Source organism: Podarcis gaigeae (genome assembly GCF_964106915.1).
Source record: "Podarcis gaigeae genome assembly, chromosome: 9".
In the NCBI taxonomy this organism is placed as follows: domain Eukaryota; kingdom Metazoa; phylum Chordata; class Lepidosauria; order Squamata; family Lacertidae; genus Podarcis; species Podarcis gaigeae.
Genome location: NC_139685.1, coordinates 19973783 through 19994598, shown reverse-complemented (window position 1 = coordinate 19994598; position 20816 = coordinate 19973783). Strand labels below are relative to the sequence as shown.

The 20816-nt window shown below is 40.2% G+C and overlaps 2 protein-coding genes across 12 annotated transcripts in view; one reads left to right on the top strand and one right to left on the bottom strand.

The window, feature by feature from the left end:
• Positions 1-20816, top strand: part of PDS5A (PDS5 cohesin associated factor A) — a 52977-nt gene that overhangs the window by 10193 nt on the left and 21968 nt on the right. For all 11 annotated transcript variants that reach the window (XR_014567976.1, XR_014567977.1, XM_083754836.1 and 8 more), the window contains exons 3-16: positions 6017-6220; positions 6820-6906; positions 7276-7373; positions 8879-9005; positions 10128-10208; positions 11240-11380; positions 11736-11851; positions 12931-13025; positions 13512-13657; positions 15043-15194; positions 17349-17462; positions 18701-18782; positions 19773-19821; positions 19914-20053. Coding sequence is in view for 9 of the 11 variants with exons in the window: in XM_083754836.1 (XP_083610962.1) it covers positions 6017-6220; positions 6820-6906; positions 7276-7373; positions 8879-9005; positions 10128-10208; positions 11240-11380; positions 11736-11851; positions 12931-13025; positions 13512-13657; positions 15043-15194; positions 17349-17462; positions 18701-18782; positions 19773-19821; positions 19914-20053 (1632 nt within the window). In the remaining 2 variants the exon portion in view is untranslated. The remainder of the gene's footprint in view (positions 1-6016; positions 6221-6819; positions 6907-7275; positions 7374-8878; positions 9006-10127; positions 10209-11239; positions 11381-11735; positions 11852-12930; positions 13026-13511; positions 13658-15042; positions 15195-17348; positions 17463-18700; positions 18783-19772; positions 19822-19913; positions 20054-20816) is intronic.
• Positions 16845-20816, bottom strand: part of LIAS (lipoic acid synthetase) — a 139084-nt gene continuing 135112 nt past the window's right edge. The window contains exon 9 of the mRNA XM_083755053.1: positions 16845-16861. Coding sequence (XP_083611179.1) covers positions 16860-16861 — 2 coding nt within the window. The 3' untranslated portion in view covers positions 16845-16859. The remainder of the gene's footprint in view (positions 16862-20816) is intronic.

The following is a 20816-nucleotide window of genomic DNA, read 5'->3' as shown; positions in this document are numbered from 1 at the left end:
TGCGTCCTATGGGGCGAATGCAGGCTTTCGCTGAAGCCTGGAGAGCGAGAGGGGTCGGTGCGCACCGACCCCTCTCGCTCTCCAGGCTTCAGAAAGCTATCCGCAAGCCTTGCAAGCCTGGCGGGAGGTCCCGTGGGCTCGCAAGGCTTGCGGGCAGCAGCCTGCAGCCCACAAGCTCGGGGGACAGCGGGGAGGCGCAGCGCCGCCACCCCGCTATTCCCCGACCTGATCTGGAGGCTGGCGGGGGAGGGGAGAAGCAAGCTTACTTCTCCCCATCGCCAGCCCCACAAGCTCGGGGGATAGCGGGGAGGCGGAGCGCCACCACCCCGCTATTCCCCGACCTCATCTGGAGGCTGGCTGGGGGGAGAAGCAAGGTTGCTTCTCCCCCCCCCCCCCGCCAGCCCCACAAGCTTGGGGGATAGCGGGGAGGCAGAGCGCCGCCACCCCGCTATGCCCCGACCTGATCTGGAGCGCCGCCACCCCGCTATTCCCCGACCTGATCTGGAGGCTGGCTGGGGGGAGAAGCAAGCTTGCTTCTCCCCCACCCCGCCAGCCCCACAAGCTTGGGGGATAGCGGGGAGGCGGAGCGCTGCCACCCCGCTATTCCCGGACCTGGTCTGGAGGCTGGCGGGCGGGGGGGGGGAGAAGCAAGCTTCTCCCCATCACCAGCCCCACCAGCTCGGGGAACAGCAGGGCAAGCCGCTGCCCCACGGAGGCTAGAGCTGTCCCTGAAGGCAGAACAGGGAGACGGAGCGCTCCGTCTCCCTCTTCTAGCTTGGGGATGGCTGCGCAAACCTGGGCGGGAAAAATTTTTTTCCCCTTGATTTCCCCCCCAAAAAACTAGGTGCGTCCTATGGGCCGGTGCGTCCTATAGGGCAAAAAATACGGTAGTTCTTTCATTAAAGGGATGTAAAAAGTGGGGTCCCCCAAGGATCAGTATTGGGGCCGGTTCTTTTTAATTTGTTCATAAATTGCTTGGAGTTAGAAGTGAGCAGTGAAGTAGCCAGATTTGCTGATGATAGGGTGCTATTTTTTTTACTGCATCTAGTGATGTTTGTGGCTTTATAAATTGCTTTGGATAAATTAGTTCTTAAATTGAAATTGTGTCACAGACTTTGGTGTGTCCTTTATATGTAGAACCTTTGGTGCTGTCCCTCCTCATAGTTCCCCAGGAGTCTTTGCTCTGCAGGACCCAGGTGCTGCTTATTGTAGTAAATCTCTGCAGTAAAAAGCTGTTTGAACTTAAGGCCCGCTTCTTACTAAAATGGTTAACCAGTACCACTTCAGACTACAAGTGGGTGCTCTCATGACTGAATGCTTCTGGACACATTTAGGCTTCTATGTACAGGGAGCTTTGTGTAATGGAAAAGATTTCTAGCTTAGCCTTCTGTGTGGCATGCAGCATTCAGGGAGGCCACATCTACACTCTGAAGTGAAACTCCTCAGAGTTGGGCTTACCCCCGAGCAAGATAAAGTGGCGGAATAGTTCCTGATAGCAAATTGGTGGGCACCCACTTTTCTCTCAGTTTTTGGATGTGAAGTGTGTATTCAAAATACTTTCTTCGTATCCTTCGCCTTATAGTTTCCCTTGGGATTTGGAGGAAGATATTTTTAGCACTACAGAGTGCCCCATTTAGTCTTACTGTAATGGATCAAGTACAGTACAGGCTAGCACATCACTTGTCTCGTGCTCATGCAAAAATGAGTCACTAAGTATTTTACCTACTTAAATACTTCTTTCTGCTGATTTATTTCTATTAATTTCATAATCATTGTGTCCTTGATTATGAAAAAAAACGTAAGAGTAGTCTTACCATACCATTTATGAATGCCAACAGCAATTAAACTTTCAAATAGAATAGAAAGTCTTCTTAATGGATCTCCTCTTCTGCCCATATGTGATAGGACAGTGTGCTCTCCTTTCCTGAGCATGACCTGTCTGAACACCAGTATGCAGGGGTGGTGTGTTTTTTGTTTTTTGTTTTTTTTGGGGAAAACAGTACAAAGTTTTATCCATGCAAGCTTTAGGATCATGTGTAACACTGCAGCCCTACTGATGCAACATATTTCTGTGCAACAGAGCTTCCACTTTCTGTCCAGTCCAGCCTCTTGCTTGTTCTCAAAGTCTGCTCCTAAGGGTTTGGGGACCCTCTGGAGAAGATGTAGGGGGTGCCTGGGGGGGTGGGGTGGAGAGGAAACAAAAGTTCCATGTGGAACCATGCTGGCACAGCATTGGATACAACCATTAGTGTTTTTTTAATTAGATTCATTCATCTAGATTCATTGTTAGCTTACATACTTCCAATATGTGAAAAATGTATACACAGTATTTACATATAGGATTTTCTTTTAATTGATGGCTTAAATTAATTTGAGGAACTTTGCGGGTTTCATTACCAAGAATCTCCTTTGAATTGGAAATTTGCACATGCCCCAGAACTATATCTGTTTTGGTTTTGTTCCAAGCAATGAGAGCAGTGCTATTTCAAAATAATATCAGAAGGCAATGTTGCTTGAAATAGGTTGTTCTCCCTAAATAGTTGATGTACAATGTATTTTCTTCTCCCAGAGCACCAGACTTCTCACGGAACATAATTTAAATACTACTTTTACTATATTTAATGCAAATATATACCTTTACTCAGGTATAGGAATATACTTCCTGAAAAAGGGTGATCTCGTTTTCATTGTTAGAAACTCAGATATATAAGCTAGGCGCCAATGGCTCTTTATGGTCACCAAAAGGGAATGTCTAGTTGCCATTTTGGGGCAAGACAGCTCTAAAGTCTTATTTTTCAAATGATGGACCAGCGTGATTGATTCTCAGTTAAACATCTGGCTAGTTCAGATGACAACCTTGAGCTAGGTTAAGAGCTTTGAGAACTTGAAGAGTCACTTGATCCAGGGACAATCCACATATATCTTGGCCTTTTCCTACCTCTTTTTCTTGATGGTGACTTCTCCTGCTCAGGCCGCACAGAAAAAGCATTTTGGTTCCAGATATTCTTTCAGATTGTGCAGATAAAATATAACTGATAGAATTCTACAGGAAGGGGTATTGATGTGTGAAAACAGCCCAGATACAATGACTCCAGACATGCACCTCCTGATGGTGGAGACGTCAGATGCCATCCAGGTACCCAGGCATCATAACTTGGTCACAAGTTGTTTAAAGCCAGGTGCAAAATGCGGCTGGCTAATTTCAAACACTGCTCATTATGAATATGGCTGGACAGAAGAGGCATTAAATTACAAAGGAGAAAGGTTGTGAGCTGTGAACTGTCATTACTATTCAATTTCCCCACCACTATGTTGTCGTGAAATCACAAGGGATCTCAGCCCAGTGGCTAGTCAACATAAAGTCTGATGACTGAGATGTCCCTTGTGGGGAAATATGTAGATGTTTACCAGGAATTGCAAAGTTAAACTAAATCAAATTGCCAGTAGATTGGATCAAAGTTTCATTTTGCCACAATGTTTAGTGATTCTATCTGCCCTTCCCCCAGTAGAAACTGAAATGGAACCTTAATCTAATTTCCAAGGGAAGGGGCCTTTTGGAGGGTGCCCAATGTAGCCTTTCTGAAGTTAAAAGGTAAAGGACCCCTGACAGTTAAGTTCAGTCACGAACGACTCTGGGGTTGCGGCTCTCATCTCGCTTTACCGGTCGAGGGAGCTGATGTTTGTCTGCAGACAGTTTTTCCAGGTTATGTGGCCAGCAGCGCACGAAACCAGAGCAGCGCACGGAAACACCGTTTACCTTCCTGCCGGAGCGATACCTATTTATCTACTTGCACTTTGGCTTGCTTTCGAACTGCTAGGTTGGCAGGAGCTAGGACCGAGCAACAGGAGCTCACCCCGTCACGGGGATACAAACCCCCGACCTTCTGATCGGCAAGCCCTAGGCTCAGTGGTTTAGACCACAGCACCACCCGTGTCCTTCAGAAGTTAGTAATGTTCAAATAAAGGCATGGGGGGGGGAGTGCCTGGTATGGGTTGGGAATCTGAGAAGCCAACAGTAACTCACTGAGAATCAGTGTAGATTTGAAAAAGTTTTGAAAAGTTTGATCTGTCATATTGATTCAAAATGGGGTCCAGTGGTATCCAAGCATATAAAATCCTGCTTCTTAATCTCAGGAGCCATTGTGCCAAATTGGGTTACCATATCTTGGCTATTGAAATTTGCCATACTTCTTTCTTTCAGTTTTTCAAGTTCAGAAGCTGAGCGTTGCAGTGAATTGAAGCAAACTGGTTACTTCCAGACTAAACTGTTGATGTGCGCTCCAACTTAATTCTGCTTTCAAGAATTAGTAGTTCTTCGGGGAAATTATGATTGAGATATATGTACAACCTGACATGGTAGCAGATATTTGTAGCACTTGCACACATCACCTGCAAACATGAACTTGGCATAATATTTGTGAGTGGCACACATGTTGCTTGGGCTGTTTGCCATTTGGCTGTTCGTTCCAAGCTAGCAGGTGAATAGCAAATTATAAGGCCGTGTTAGATTGCTTTACACACAATTGTTGCTCAATTACAATAATCACTTGGACATTGTAGAGAGCAAACATTATTAAAGGGGAGAAATAATTAACAAAGTGTCCTGATATTCAAACCGTATCTGTTTGAGTTTGTCTTTGTAACACATTCTAAACAGGCATGTGCTTATTGCTTAATGAGTATATGCTGTTTTGTAAAAGAAATATTAACTAATCCTGTTGCATTTCTTGATAACATTACAAATTGTAATCTAGTGATCTACTAGTGCTTACTTATAATGTTTGTACTGTATTCCCAAATTCCTAATAGTGCAACATGAGGGAGAAGTTAGTGGTTTTTTTGTATGTATTTGGCTTGTGTTTTTGTGTAGGTGGGTGTTTCCCCCCACAGAACTTTGATATCCTGGTTTACAGAAAGCACAAATGTCTTGTAAAATATTTTTTAGTAGAAATTAAATAACTACATAGTTCAACAATCAGTATCTACTTTATTGAATTCAAGTTACAAAAAGTAATGTACCAGTGTTATTTAGTGCAGTTATTCAACAGTTAATTCTTTAGAAAATCTGCTAATCTCACTTAAGACATAGAGGAAGGATGGTCAAGTAGACTGTGCATGAGAGAAATACTGCTATTGTGGCCTTGTTGTGCAGTTGTAGTTTTTCTGAAAGGACTGCTTAGTCATCTAGAAGATGAATCAGAATTAAAGGATCATTGACCCATTGGTATTTAACATTTCATTTCATCTAGAAATCAGAGCAATAACTTGAAAGTTCAACAAACTCCATAAATTAGTATTTACAAGTAGGGCTCTGCAACAAAATATTGTACTGTGAAGAGTTGCTGTTCAAGGTCCCAGCCACCTACTACTCGTCTGTCGTGGTTTCATTCCTACACTATCCCCCCTCCCTCCTCCCGCAACAATCAGTCAACATTTCATGCTTACTAAGCATACTCGGTCCTCCTAATCAGGCAGTTTTGGGATATGTTTGCTTCTTTGTGTGTTTGTAAGGTTGAGATGGACACTCTTGTGTTTAGTACCAGCTCTAGTAAATTCTTTATTTTTCAGTTGATATCTGTAGGTAGCTTTCTTCCATCTCTGAGGACATTTCTTATTAGCATCTCAGTGTGAATCAGAAAGTGAACTATCAAGGCAATGAGATAGTTCTGTCTACCCTTTGTCTATGATTTTCTGTCTTGTTCCAGCCATGCATTCTATTCCCTTCCATCCAGTTGTCAGTTTCCTCCCTCAGTTACTATTAGACTATTTTTGGGGTATCCACTTGGGTTTTTCATGTGAGTTTTTTTGTACTGCAGATTTTGTGCATACTTCAGGCCTACCCTGTGTAATGAATAACAGTAAATAACAGTAAATAAAAGAAGCTTAACAAATACTGAATTGGTGTATGTTATATAAACTTGTAGTGTCGATATGTTGAATAAATTGTTTATTGCAGTAGAAGTTGGAGAGAGCAATGCTTAATGAAAATTAGAAGTGTTCATATTTTTACTCATAGATGGTAGTGAAAACGTTTATGGACATGGACCAGGATTCAGAAGATGAGAAACAACAATATCTCCCATTAGCCTTGCACCTTGCATCAGAATTCTTCCTCAGGAATCCCAATAAAGATGTCCGTCTCCTTGTAGCATGTTGCCTGGCTGATATCTTTCGAATTTATGCCCCAGAAGCACCATATACGTCCCATGACAAACTCAAGGTAAAGTATGTTTGCGAATAATCTCAACCCATTTCAGTTGTATATTCAGGAAATTCATGGGTTGTCTCACTGCATCAAAGACTGAGACATTAGCCTCCATTGGATGTAATGATAAAAATATGGTTTCTCATTATGAGATCATACTGCAATAAGTCTCAGGTTGGCATTCTTGCCCCTCTCTAGTGCATTTGCACAAAAGAGTTCAGAAACTTTCACTACTGTTCTGATTCACCCTAAACTGGTTAATCTTAACTATGATTTATAGAAACAAGCCATTTTGTAACCCATCATTTGTATTTAGCTTGTTAGTGCAAACCATAGTGATTAGCCACCGTTTTTTCGGGTTCACATATATTGACAACCTGTGGTTAATAAAAAGTGGAAGTGGAAGCCATGAGCATGTCTGTGTTGTAGAACTGTGAAAGGCTTGTTGGGGGTTATTCTTGTTAAAACCATTGTTAGTCTGAACAAGGCCTTTGTGAAACTTCCCCAATAGCGAGTATAATATTTATAATATAAAGAACTTGAACTATACAGTTAGCAATGTTAACATATCAGAGTACATCTGTAAAACATTCACTTCCTTTTTTGATTTGCAGGATATATTCTTGTTTATTACAAGACAGTTAAAAGGATTGGAGGATACAAAGAGCCCCCAATTTAACAGATACTTCTACTTACTAGAGGTAACTTTTTACTATACTTTATTTATACATGTTAATTCCTTGTCGTCAAAGGAATTTGGACTTGTGAAAGTTGCAGTTTAATAGTGTATATGCTTGTTACAGAAACCAAACTTCTGGCTCTGATCCTAGATTTATATTAGGATTTATATGTCAACCTGTGAAACTATTTGGATATTATTAGAGCAAAAGATTACATAAATGGATAAATCCATGTTTCCTGAATTTAGAAATTAGAGTTTTGGCCTTTTAACAGAACTGCTTAGTTGATCATACTGGCAGACTGCTTTGAAATTTTAATGCATATTATCAACATTTGTGTATACATAGTTCAGATCAGAACTGTAATTTAATGCTTTGTTTTTGTTATAGAATTTAGCTTGGGTTAAATCTTACAACATCTGCTTTGAGTTGGAAGATTGCAATGAAATTTTTATCCAGCTTTTTAGGACTCTCTTTTCAGTTATCAAGTAAGTTGGATTACTTTGACCTCTTGTGCAATCCTTGCATGCAACTTAAAAATTAAAAAATGTTACAATAATAATATAGTTGCGGTTTGTGTATTCCAGGATTGTCTAAAGTTTTAGTGACCCAGGAAAGAAATATTACCTGATTAAGATTTATTACAATTTTATATTATAAATCAATATTGGCAACACTAAAAGAAAGTACCTTAGGAGTTGCAGTTTTTCTATGTTCTGCTATATTTATATAGCTGAGAACTGTACCTTGTCACCCATAGCTATATTTATGTTGAGTGTGTGCGTGTGCATGTGTATGTATATATATATAGAGAGAGAGAGAGAGAGAGAGAGAGAGATATACAAATGCTAGTTTTCAGAGTTCTACAGCGAGTCTAATGTGATCATTAATGAGAACTGGAGAGGGCTTTGTTCATTATCTTTCCCATTAAATTCTGTGGGACAAAAGACCCTAGCTCTAAATGGCAAGACAGTTGTAGGAGTAGCAAAATTTACTTTCTCACAGAAATGGGGACAATTTTAGTTCCTCTATTCCAGGACAGTCATAACATGTGGGCCCCTCAGTGCTTTTTTGGCAGCCCTCAACAACACTTGACTCCCCCCACCCCCACCTTGCCTTCCCAGAGCCAGGAAAGGAGGTGCTGCGCTTTGGGAAGGAAGTGTGAGGGCTCTGGCAGGGTCCTATAATCCACCCACCTTCTTCCCAAAGTCTAGTTAGCACATTCCCAGCTTTGGGAAGGAGGTGTGAAGGCTCTAGGTTTAGGACCATGCCTGAGTCTCACACCTCCTCCTCAAAGCCTGGTGCCTTGCTTAGCCAGCTTTGGGAAGGTAGCAGGAGGGCTGGGGAAGGCGTGTCAAATTTTGGCCTCATTCCCCCTCTCCTCTGCACAACAAGACAGTGTGTGCGGGTTCTGTGTCAAAGTACTCTTGAGGCCTACTTCTGTCAATCTAGTGGAATGCTACAGTTGGAGGCATTGTTTCATTGGGAGCAAAACCTGACCATCACCCTGACACTGGGTGGTCTCATTCTGAATTGACTGGGAGTCCATTGGGAGTTTGTGTTTCTATGCACAAAATAGCACAACACTACCTCAGGAACTCTTGTAACAGATACTCTCCTCACTTCATTATAAAAATAAGATTCAGATAATGAATTAATGCTGCCATTAAAGGAGACATGACTGTTAAAGTATACAAAGCTGTATTGAGGCAGTGTGATTTGAGGGAATAAACAGAGGAATGATTAGTATGGTGAACCTCCATCCAAGATACCTCCCAGCATGGTATATGGGTCAGAGAGAGGTCATCATGTCACTGATTGTGACTCAACTTAAGAGGAAAATGTCAGTTACAATGACCTAATTGCTTTTATTAACAGATATATGTTAAAGGATGTGAGATTTAATTGTGTCATTTAGTAACAAGGATCTGTTATTAGTTGGTTATATTGGTACTGCTAAATCAATGTATTCTAATTTTGATGTTATATTTAGCAATAGCCACAACCAGAAAGTACAAATGCACATGCTAGATTTGATGAGTTCTATCATCATGGAAGGAGATGGAGTTACTCAAGAACTATTGGACTCAATTCTTATCAACCTCATCCCTGCCCACAAGGTTTGCAAAGTAAAAAACAACAACAACCCTCTCCCCACTCGTGCTTCAGTAGCATAGCTTTACTTCTGTGTCCATTTCGATGTTTTGTCCAGAGAACTGCAAAAGTTGCTTGTTCCCTCCCTCCTTTGTCTTTCCTTGTTCCCTCTGTGCATATACCTTGTTGCTGCTTCCTCAATTCTGGATGTAGAGGTACTCAGTTGATTCATAGGAGAGATGCTGGGGCTGAGCAATTATAGTGTGCTGATTTGGAGAAGCCCAAGGTACGTCTGCCCTCTGCTTTTCTTCTTGTGGACTGCATACAACATCTCTCCTGGGACCCAACAGATCTGTTCAAGATTCAGTTTAGGTTAGGTGCTGGGTGATGCTTGGCTACATGGGAACAGAATGGGGGAAGTCATTAAATGGGAAGCTAGGTAGAGAAGAAGGCAGTTTTCTCCAACCTAGTGCCCTCCAGATGGTTTGGACTGCAGTTCCCATCACCTTCCTGTCATGCCCAATTAAACTGGGATGGTGGGAGATGTAGTTCACAACATCTAGTGGGCAGCTTGGAAACAGCTGTCCTAGGAACTTGCCATGTTTTAATCTTGGGTGTGTGCAGTTGACAACTTGTGAACCAATAGGGTTGCCAGACTAGATAAAACAATTGCTTCAACTCAAAGATGTGAAATAGAAAATGTGTCATATTGCTCTCTAATTGAAAGTGCAGATAATGGATTCAAGACTATTTTGAGTATATAAAAAAACCAGCAGGGCGGGGGAAGTGAAGGCGTATGTGAATGTGAGGATCACTCTGGGAGAAAGAATATGTACTTTTTATTTTGGCATCAAGGCAAATATTAACCTTAATAAGATTAATATTATGAGCTATATGCTCATTATATAGTGCCTTTCACATTTAAAATGTTTTGCTTTAAAGATAAGTTGCTATATAAAACTTTAAGTGACATATTTTAGCTAATTAGAAGTATGTATAAGACATTTGTATAAGAGGGAGTTTTTAGAACCTTTGGTTTATTTTCTGCTCAAACTGATCCATTTCTGTAGAATGAACAGTACTATTTAATGCTGCTCACTAACAAATAGTTTGATTTTTCCTTTTAATTTCCCCCCTCTGTATTCTAGAACCTTAATAAACAGGCATTTGATCTTTCAAAAGTCCTGTTGAAAAGGACGGTCCAGACCATTGAGCCATGCATTGCCAATGTAAGTAATAAATGCATCAGCATACCATTAACTGCTTTGATATATCACTGTTTTGTTTGATTGAATCAATTTAAACCATCAGAATAGGAATTTTCCTTTCCCCTTTTCTCTCTGAGTTAGGACAGCAGCCACAGTCCTTTTCTGTGTCTACCCAGCTATGGAATCGCAGTGGATAATGTGGCTCTGCTACTCTCAGTGCAAATGCTGTTCTACCTCTCCTTATTTCAGTCAGAGAAGACAAATCCAACAATCGTGTTGTTGACGGATATATAGCATATGGAATTGTGGTGCTGTTGCTAGTATTGATATGCTGTATTTGCATATTGGGGGAAACAGGGCAGCATTGTGGTGGCTGAACATTGGACTTTTTTCTCCTGGTAGGAGACAGAGAATTTGACATGGGGCTTTGCCTGGTTGCTTGTAGGTAGGCAATTGCTACTTTCCACAGGCTGCCAGGCAAGTTCCTGATTAGAAGACACTCAGCAAATAATATTGATGAAGCACAGACAGAAAATGAGTCACGTCCATGTGGGCATAGAATTATGTGAATGTCTCCTGCTGGAACACTGCTTATGCTGATAGTGAGTTCTATAAAAGTCTGAGCTTTTAGTTGAAAGCTGGTTTTAAACACTGGAATCTGCAAAGTAGTTGTGCCCTAAAATTAATGCACTTAAGTAGGATTTGTTGCAACCTACTCCGGTTCCTTCCTGCAGCTCTGGGCAGGCAATCTCAGTGGCTTTTGTTGTGTCCTTGAACATGCTCCCCTACCCTGTAGCCTGCCATAGTACAAGAAGGTGGAAGCTCACCTTGTGATGTGCTCTGGAGGCATGTTTCACTGTTACAGAGTCCCCCTGAAGCTCTGCTAGATGTCAGGCATTGGGCTTTGCCTGCCCTTCCTTCAGTTTGTGGGACAAACAAGATTGGTGGCAAGCACAAATACTTACCTACAAAAACCAGCCAAAATTTGTGGATCTCTATTCATAAACTTTTTTTTTTTAAAGCACCTTATTAATAATATCTTTTTTTCCTAGTTTTTTAACCAGGTCCTGGTACTAGGAAAGTCTTCTGTAAGTGACTTGTCAGAGCATATATTTGATCTAATTCAGGAGCTTTTTGCTGTTGATCCTAATTTATTGCTGTCCGTCATGCCACAGCTTGAGTTCAAACTGAAGGTAAGTGAAATTAGTTATTTAATATTTACATATGTGGAGGTCCCCAGCATGAGGCTGTGACAACAGTTTAGGTTCCAAAAAACCAAGCAACTAGATCCATCTGTTTAGTGGTGCTTTGGGCTCATGTTTCTGAAACAGTAGCTTTGCATGCTCTATGGCTTTAAGATGGCATTGCATAATGCAGAGAGAGAGCTCTTCATAAGAGTCTGTGAGCTGGAATACTTATTTGTATTGCTTTGGTTTTTCAAAAGGCAAGAATCCAATAGTTGAATAACATGACTTTGATTTTTGTATATTTGTTTTGTTTTGATAGTATTTAATTCCAATTCTGTTTTTTGTTGTCTTCAAACTGTAGAGCAACGATGGAGAGGAACGTTTAGCTGTTGTTCGCCTTTTAGCTAAGCTATTTGGTTCTAAGGATTCTGACCTCGCAACGCAGAACCGTCCGCTTTGGCAGTGCTTTCTTGGCCGGTGAGAAAACATACAAACGTGTTTTTAATTGTTCTTGTTTCAAAGCAGCTCTCTTCCTACCATTCATCTCTTTAAAAAAAAAAATCTGTAATGATTTTCATATGGTCATGGCTATCTGCTACATATTGTTAGACCTACTTCTATTTTCAGATAGGACTGGAGTTCACATCTTGAAGCAAAGCTCAGTTTAGGTCTTGCCTAATAGTGGTACCTCAGTTTACGAACTTAATCCATTCTGGAAGTCCATTCTTAAACCGAAACCATTCTTAAACTGAGGCGCGCTTTCCCTTATGAGGCCTCCTGCCGGCAGTGCCCTTCCACCGTTTGGATTCCGTTCTTAGATAGAGGTAAAGTTTGCAAACTGGAATACTACTTCCGGTTTTACGGAGTTCGTAAACCGAATCGTTCGTAAACAGGGTTGTTCTTAAACCAAGGTACCACTGTATTCCCTGCTGCCTTTATATGCTGTAACAGTATACGGTTTCCCTGGAATAACTATGTACACTACATACAAGTAGTAGCATTTATGTTTTTGATAGTTATATATAGCACAGGTGGCTACGGGCCAACTTTTAAAGGTGAGGTGCACCAACAAGCAAATCTCTTTGAAGACCATTGGGTTTAAACTGCACGTGCAAATAGAAAACTTAAGCTGATCAATAACAGTAGCAAACCATGCTTGCCAAGGAACAATCAGGAGCATACTTTAACTTCCTGATTGCTTCTTTGCAGCCACATCTGGCATACATAGGAAATCAGCTGTGAGGGTGGATGGGTGTGGTTTGAGGAAAAATGGGCAGAGGTTCTTCAGCACTGCTATGTAAACTAGTTAGTTAGGTTCTGCTCTTCCCTAAAGGGTTAGGCGAATGACAATACATTTAGCTGTTTCAATGTAACCTTATATGCATTTTATTGCATTTTTATTCAGAGGATTACTGTACTTTTTTGTCCTACTTGTTTTGAGTTTGCTTTGCCTTATCGTGTGTCAGGATGTGTTGCACTCTGAAATGATGGAGTTTATGAAAACATACTAAGTTTATTTGTCTATTATAATTGTAAATTAATTTCTCCTTCTCCAGATTTAACGATATCCATGTTCCTGTGAGATTAGAAAGCGTGAAATTTGCAAGCCATTGTTTAATGAACCATCCAGATTTAGCAAAAGACCTCACTGGTAAGATCTCTTATCTCCTAGATTAGATTCATTAGACAGAAGAGCATGAAGATAATAGCTCATGTGCATAACATGGTGGCATGACAAATACTAACATAATTATAATATATATAAATGTTTGACTTGATTATGTTTTTAATCAGTTGAAGGATTAGAAGGATTGTTCAAGGCAAATTTTCAAATAGAATTGGAGCTGGTGTGATGGTTCTGATATTTTGCATATTCAACATACAAAATGGAGTAGCTTATCATTTTTAATATTCTTGCAATTTTTAGTTTACCACAGCAGGCCTTTCATTAAGTGGAATCTGTGACTTTCCTCTGTTCAGTTGCTTTCCTAATTGAAGTTATAATATTAATCTCTCCCTAAACTCATGTGTTTACAATTGTAGGCTAAGGATAGGTATTTAGTATTCCTAATTTGTTGTTCTTTGATTGCAACCAAGCCAGAAGCATAAAACTGACAATGTTTTCTTTTTGTATTAGAGTACTTAAAGGTTAGGTCACATGATCCAGAAGAAGCCATTCGACATGATGTCATTGTTACAATAATAACAGCTGGCAAGAGGGACCTCTCTTTAGTCAATGACCAGTTACTTGGCTTTGTCAGAGAGAGAACACTGGACAAGAGGGTAAGATGAAAGGAATGCTATAATGTTAAAACTCATAGGGCGACAACCAGTGTCACATGAGTGGATTTCTGCTTGTGCAATAGGACCTCACCTTCCGCTCCTCTGAAGTCCCTTGTATTCCCCCAGAATCTACGCTAGAGGATCAGGGGAACTTCTAGAGCAGGTGTTGGGGCTGTACCAGGAACTACAGGGGGTGAAGGGAATTCTCATGTGGAAGTGGAAATCCTATAACAGAATAAAACTGTGAAAATGTAGCAGTTTCATGCTTCAAAGTTGTATGGATATTTTTTTCATTGCACGTTGCATCACAACAACAGGCAAAAACCAGTTACTGAAATGCTCATTCAACTTTCAGAATCCCTTTTTACTCCAGGCTGAGATTGTGATCCTGCATGGTGAAAAAGTGTAACAGCAACATGTCCTGTCTAAATGCTATATTATCTCCATCACATCAGGGCTTGTTCTTACTATCACCACACTGGCAGTTTTCAAAGTAAAAGTGATTGCTGACCTGTTGTGACATTTAAGCTGTCAAATGTCCGTTTCTGTTCTCAGTATTTAATTATTTAGAAACTTACAATGACATTTTAGACAAAAGATTGTATTAGTCCTGTCTCCTTTCTTCAAAGTAATCAAAACTGAACAGGGCTACTTTTGTGGATAGTGTTTTGTCTGGCTTTTTTGGGGGGAAAAGTAAAATGTTTATGGATTTCTATGGTCCTGCAGGCTGTGAAAAAGAAGAAAAACCATAATGATGGTTCTTCCACAGCAAGTTATATTTTAGATATTTCAGAAACATTCTAGTCATTGGAAAACATACAGGGAAATTCAAACTAAAGCTACCAAGTTGTGGTGTATAATATCAGAGGCAGAATACATTTCACAAACATCTTACAATCCATGAGATTCTGTAACCACAAATATTGGGGGGTTTTCAGTGATCTAGCAAAGACACAAAAATCCCATTTCTCATATAACATACAAAAAACAGTATCCTGCATCACTGTTTTGCCAGATATTATGAAACAATACTTGCAGTGTCACCTGATAGTAAACAGAAATTAATTGTTTAAATTTTGTTTAAAAATAGTATTAAGAATTAGGAAAAGAATTAGGAAAATGTTTAAACACATTCACCTAGTAAAAAACTCCAAAATCTCTTAGAAGCCACTATTATATCCATAACAAGGGCGGAGATAAAAATAGGGGGACTGATGAAAGAAAAACGGTTAAAAAATTTTTTTTAAATAAAGGCTCCAAAATATTATCCAAAGGGTAATTACAAACCACCCCACTTTGAACAGATCAAGGACACTCATTAAATAAGAAAAATAGAGTATGTAATCCTGTAAACCTAAAAATGCTTTCTTTTCCCCCCTTTTAAGTGGCGAGTAAGAAAAGAAGCAATGATGGGTCTCGCCCAGCTATACAAGAAATACTGTCTTCATGCCGAAGCTGGAAAAGATGCAGCAGAGAAAGTGAGCTGGATAAAGGATAAACTTTTGCACATATATTATCAGAATAGCATTGATGACAAGTAAGTCAGTGTTAAGCCATTTCCTCGAGTGGTACAATATCCAATTTATGTATCTAAACCTATTTCTCTTTCAATACAGTGAATTACAAATCACATCACAATGTAAAACAATGCACAAATCCAATAAAAGTACCTGTAAAAACATCACAAAAGTATTAACCAAGAGCAGCCAAGACCCTTACTAATGATCAGGGAAATCCAGGGTAAATAAGCCTTTAACTGGTGGCAAAAGTACTCCAAAATAACTGCTGTTCCAAAGAAACGTAAATAAAATTTCCCATGGCTCAATTTGGCCAGCATTGAGCTATTGCTGAACAATAGCTTGGGTAATTGGTAAACTCTATAGGCTTACATATTCCTTTCACCATTCTATGGTTTGAGATGATGGTAATTTGCTAGGATACTTGAATTGAGCAAACTATAGTCATCACTAACCATGAGTTGCTTCAAAACCATGGATCTGGTGATAATAATCTCTGGTTAGTGCTAAATAGTTCGTCCAGTTGAGACATTAAGGCATGCTACAGTTATTAAACTGTGCAAGCAGGGATTATTGATGTCTGAAATGACCCATTGTGTCTTTTGTATGTTTTTCTTCCGATGGCCATGTTCAGGATCTTGATAGAACAACAGAATATAATTGTTCTAAATGGTTTCCAAAGAGAAATATACTAGCAGAATACTAGCGTGCTGCAAGAAACACCCTGGTGCAGGCATTCCTATGCAGCATAGATTAATTTTGCCTGCATACAAACAATTATATAATCGGGGAGGGGGGGTTGGTTGGTTGGTTGGTTGGTTGGTTATTTATTTATTAAATTTCTATACTGTCCTTCGTCTGAGGATCACAGGGCAGTTTACAATATCAAAACACAAAACTACATAACACAGTAGCACACACAAATGCTACTTGCCCCTAAAGATTAAAAGGCCATAAGATTTTTAAATAGCCAAAGGCCTGGGAGAAGAAAAATGTTTTTGCCTGGTGCTTAAAGATATGTAACGAAGGTTAGATACAGTAGCATCCTTCCCTAATGCATGTTACATTGTCGTAAGATTCCTTTTTAAAAATGGAACTTTAGTCTCTTGGTAATTTCTGCTGATTCTGTATTTTCATAAAGGAAAAGTGTGTGCATTCTTTACTTTGTCCTTATTTTAGATGTTTTCAGGGCCTCTGACTGTTGAATTTGCCATTAGATGAGAGAAGTGTATTTGTTTTCTCCAGATGAACTACAGGGGCTAGTTAATTCATTTACCTTAATAATGAGGATTCCCATTACTGATATTAATATTATAATTAATAATAGTAAGGGGTATTCTAAGGGACGTGGGTGGCGCTGTGGGTTAAACCACAGAACCTAGGACTTGCCAATCAGAAGGTTGACAGTTCGAATCCCCGCGACGGGGTGAGCTCCCGTTGCTCGATCCCTGCTCCTACCAACCTAGCAGTTTGAAAGCACGTCAAAGTGCAAGTAGGGAAGGTAAACGGTGTTTCCGTGCGCTGCTCTGGTTCGCCAGAAGCAGCTTAGTCATGCTGGCCACATGACCCGGAAGCTGTACGCCGGCTCCCTCAGCCAATAAAGCGAGATGAGCACTGCAACCCCAGAGTTAGCCACGACTGGACCTAATGGTCAGGGGTCCCTTTACCTTTACCTTTAAGGGGTATTCTACAGTCTTTCAAGCAGATGCAATAGTTTCTTTGGTTTAGATCCTGAGAAGTGTTGGTAGAAGGGGGCTGCCAGAAGGTGACTATCTTTCCCCCTCCTCCACCAGTCAGTCTGCTGAAAATCCTTGCTTGAGGGTTGTAAGGGCCTCACTCTTATCAAAGAGTGAGCTGTATCGTGGTGGGGGAGAGGGGCTGCTGAAAACTGGGAGAGGTCCCTTCCGTGAGCTCATACTTACGGAAAGTGACTCCACCCAGTTTTTTGTGGACACCCCCCATAGCCCCTCCCCATTCAGCTGGCTCTCCCAACTCTTGACAGAGGTTTTTGGAGGAACTGCCAAGGGAGATCCACCCAAACCTGCTTGTTTTGGGATATCAGATAATATGGAAATGAGAGGATGATGTCCTGGTATACATAGGCTTATGCTCATAATTCAAAAGTATGAGTATTTTGGAAAATACAAAATCTGTCAACTTATTTTCCTTTGCAGATTATTGGTGGAGAAAATCTTTGCTCAGTATCTTGTTCCACATAACTTGGAAACAGAAGAGCGGATGAAGTGCTTATATTATTTGTATGCTAGCTTAGACCCAAATGCTGTTAAGTGAGTATCCTTCTACACAGGGAAGTTTTAAGTGCGCTTTAGCAGTCACTTTAAACACACAATATGTAGGAGGTTCAAAAACAAAATGCCTCACTGTTCAGAATACTATGTATTAGTTGACCTATTAAGATTAGCAAACAAATTGTTTAAGCAATTTGCTGAACTGGGTGTCTACTAGGAGTGTACACTGGCCATAATACTCAATTTGTATCAATATCTGTTGCTTTGGGAAGCAGCCCTATCTGTTTCAGGTGCTCTCTGTGTCTTTTCAATTGAACTCATTATTCAGGACAGAATTAAATCTGCCCCCCTCCCCCTCCCCATTATGTGGGATCATAACACAACTTTCACTTTATTTTCTATTCTTAGAAGAGGATGAAATTTGCAAGCATAGCAGGTACTCCAGAGTGGATTAAGCCTGTCCTTATCATAGACAGAAAGCTCCTGTAGCTTCCTTATTATTTTTTTAGAACAAAGAAAAAGGGCAGACTTCACTGATATGGGGTAGATACAATGGAAATCATAGGGAAGAGGGTAGTAGAAAAATAGCATAAATCCCTAGAATAGACTGGGGTGGGGGATGTCCTCCTAGCCAACAAAATGAAGATTTATCCCATTTTCCTCCACCACCACCCTTCCTCTTAATACTTAAACAGTACTCCAGTCTGCTTGAGTTTGTTTGTCAGAAAGAAAGAAAGATACATGATTGTACATTTTTGCACTGTCAAGGCCACAGAACACACAAAAGCTTAGGGAGTTCCTGTTCCACCTCATGATATATTCTTAACAGCATAAACTGACTCAGAAACATGAGGACCGTCCCTGAATCACCTCAGTTTTCCTCATAGTTCATAGTATGCACAGAGCCAATGTTCACTCCTAGTATCTTGTCAATAGTTGTATTTTATTCAAGGTTAGCTTCTGTATTTGGATTTTAAGACATGGTATTTTGAAATTACTAGTTGAATAAAGAGCTCAATGAATTTTCTGTGTGCCTGTGTGTGTGCATGTGCAGGCACACACTGATTAAAAACCAACTGACAGGTGGGAAAGCATCTAGATCTCCATTTACACATAATATATGTTCAGACTTGTTGCTGGAGAAGTTATTGAGAGCAGGATATTGGGCCAACGAGATAATGTGATAGAAGAACAGTCAGCTTGGGACTCAATTTGTATTTTTAGAATCACACTGGTTTTTCAGATTTTAACACATTTGTCATTTCTTTTATGCTTAGGGCACTGAATGAAATGTGGAAATGCCAGAACATGCTTAGGAGTCACGTGCGGGAGTTACTAGATTTGCACAAGCAACCCACTGTACGGTTTTCACAATAACTTAATTGCCTCATTTTACATTTAATGCTTTGTAACACATCTGCATATATTTTAGAATTAATATATTAAACGATGGTTTTAAACTTAATTTCAAATTCTTCCCCCCCTTTTTTTTAAATTTCAAATTCTAATACTGCCTTTTTCTTAGTTCAGAACTTAGTAATCAGTATCTTAATGGAACTTTAAAGCAAGGGGTCCGCTCTTGCTCAGAAATATTTGTTGTCAGTCCTTTACAATCAGTGACTTCTTGCATTAAAATTTTCTAATGTTCCTGAAAGAACAAACTAGAAGCAACATTTAATAGAATAAATCAGAATAATACATTACTAAATAATATTTAGCACTTTCCTTTGGGTTTTTTAAGGAAAAGACAGAAGTATCTCTTTTTGTTAATTTACACTGCAACCCAAACTCCTGGTCTGCTGGCTTGGGAGCAGTAGGATAGAGCAAATGTGTTCTTCTGCACAGCCCAAAACGATTGTGCTGGCATCCCTCCTCTGGTGTAGATCTTTCCATTCCTGTCATTGGCATGATTCCTATCTACGGTAGTCCACAGAAAGCCCAAAACGGGAGAGAGAGAGAGGCTGAGCGGGCCTAGGACTCACTGGATCCCAATTCAGTTTCACTGTAGTCACTTGACAGCATTCAGTCCAATTTGTGCCCACTCAGAATGCCAGCCCTGGCCAGTGTGACTGGTAGGCCTGTGGATGTGGTGGTGACTATGCTGCTCCATCAAATTCTACTGCTGCCTGCTTTTAGGTTAGGACTGCTTTGTTGTTGGAAATTGGCTTTTATGGGATAGCAAAATGCTAATATTTGTGTATTATTTTATTTGATGATCATGTATTTGTAATCTTGAACCAATATACCAAAGTGGGGTGAGGGGAGAGAAGAGAGATTCTACAACAGTAGAAGCGACTCTGGTATACGAAACTTTCTGTATAAATGCTCATTCTGAACTTCTCTTTTCAGTCAGAAGCAAACAGTGCTGCTATGTTTGGAAAGCTGATGACCATAGCAAGTAAGATCTGTAGATGAGTATTACATTGTTGTTTTTTTCAGTACAACTAAAGCTGCTACTATAAACTACCTTTCTGAATTTCAATTCTATAGAAAATCTTCCTGATCCTGGGAAGGCACAAGACTTTGTGAAAAAGTTCAATCAGGTTCTTGGTGATGATGAGAAGCTTCGTTCTCAGCTTGAACTATTAATCAGTCCTACCTGCTCCTGTAAGCAAGCAGATGTCTGTGTGGTAAGAACCAGGTTTTTACTATTGTTTCCAGTATAGATAGGCTATGTTTCTTTTATGCATTTCTGAACAGGAATACCACAATAAAAATATGGGGCTTTGACATGGTAGGAAGGGTCAGAAAGATGAGCCAAGAAGTCAGGGATGCTCCTGATAATGGAAAATCCTTAGGAAGTGTTGTATACACATGCCTCCTAAATGTTTACCCACAAGCAAGTTTTACTGGCTTGGTTCACACAAAATATTAAACTGTTGTTTAAAATAAGCAATAGTTTAAATAAGTGCACACTTTGCTTTTCCTCCACTCCTAAGAAGGCCCCTATTCTGGCGAGGAGAAAGTACCGTATTTTTCCGTGTATAAGACACCCCCATGTATAAGACACCCCCTACTTTGGGGGACCCCAAATTTAGAAAATGGGCATATGCACTATCCGTGTATAAGACGCCCCCATATTTTAACCTTATTTTAAAGTAAGAAAACCTAATCTTATACATGGAAAAGTATGGTACTTTTATCTGTCTGCTGCTGCTTCACTGCATACCCCGGTGTGGCACAGTTAAAATAAAGGTGATCTGCCCAGCTCAGTCACTTGTGTCTCAGTAACACACCAGGTCAACCACCATGATAAAATCTTGCTGTGGACAGGAAATTTATGGAGGACAGGTCACTTTATTTTGGGCTGACCAGTCAATGATCACCACACCACTAGAACAGAGGGCTAGAACATTTTAGCTCTGTTTAGCAGTATTTGATTTTCTGCAATGT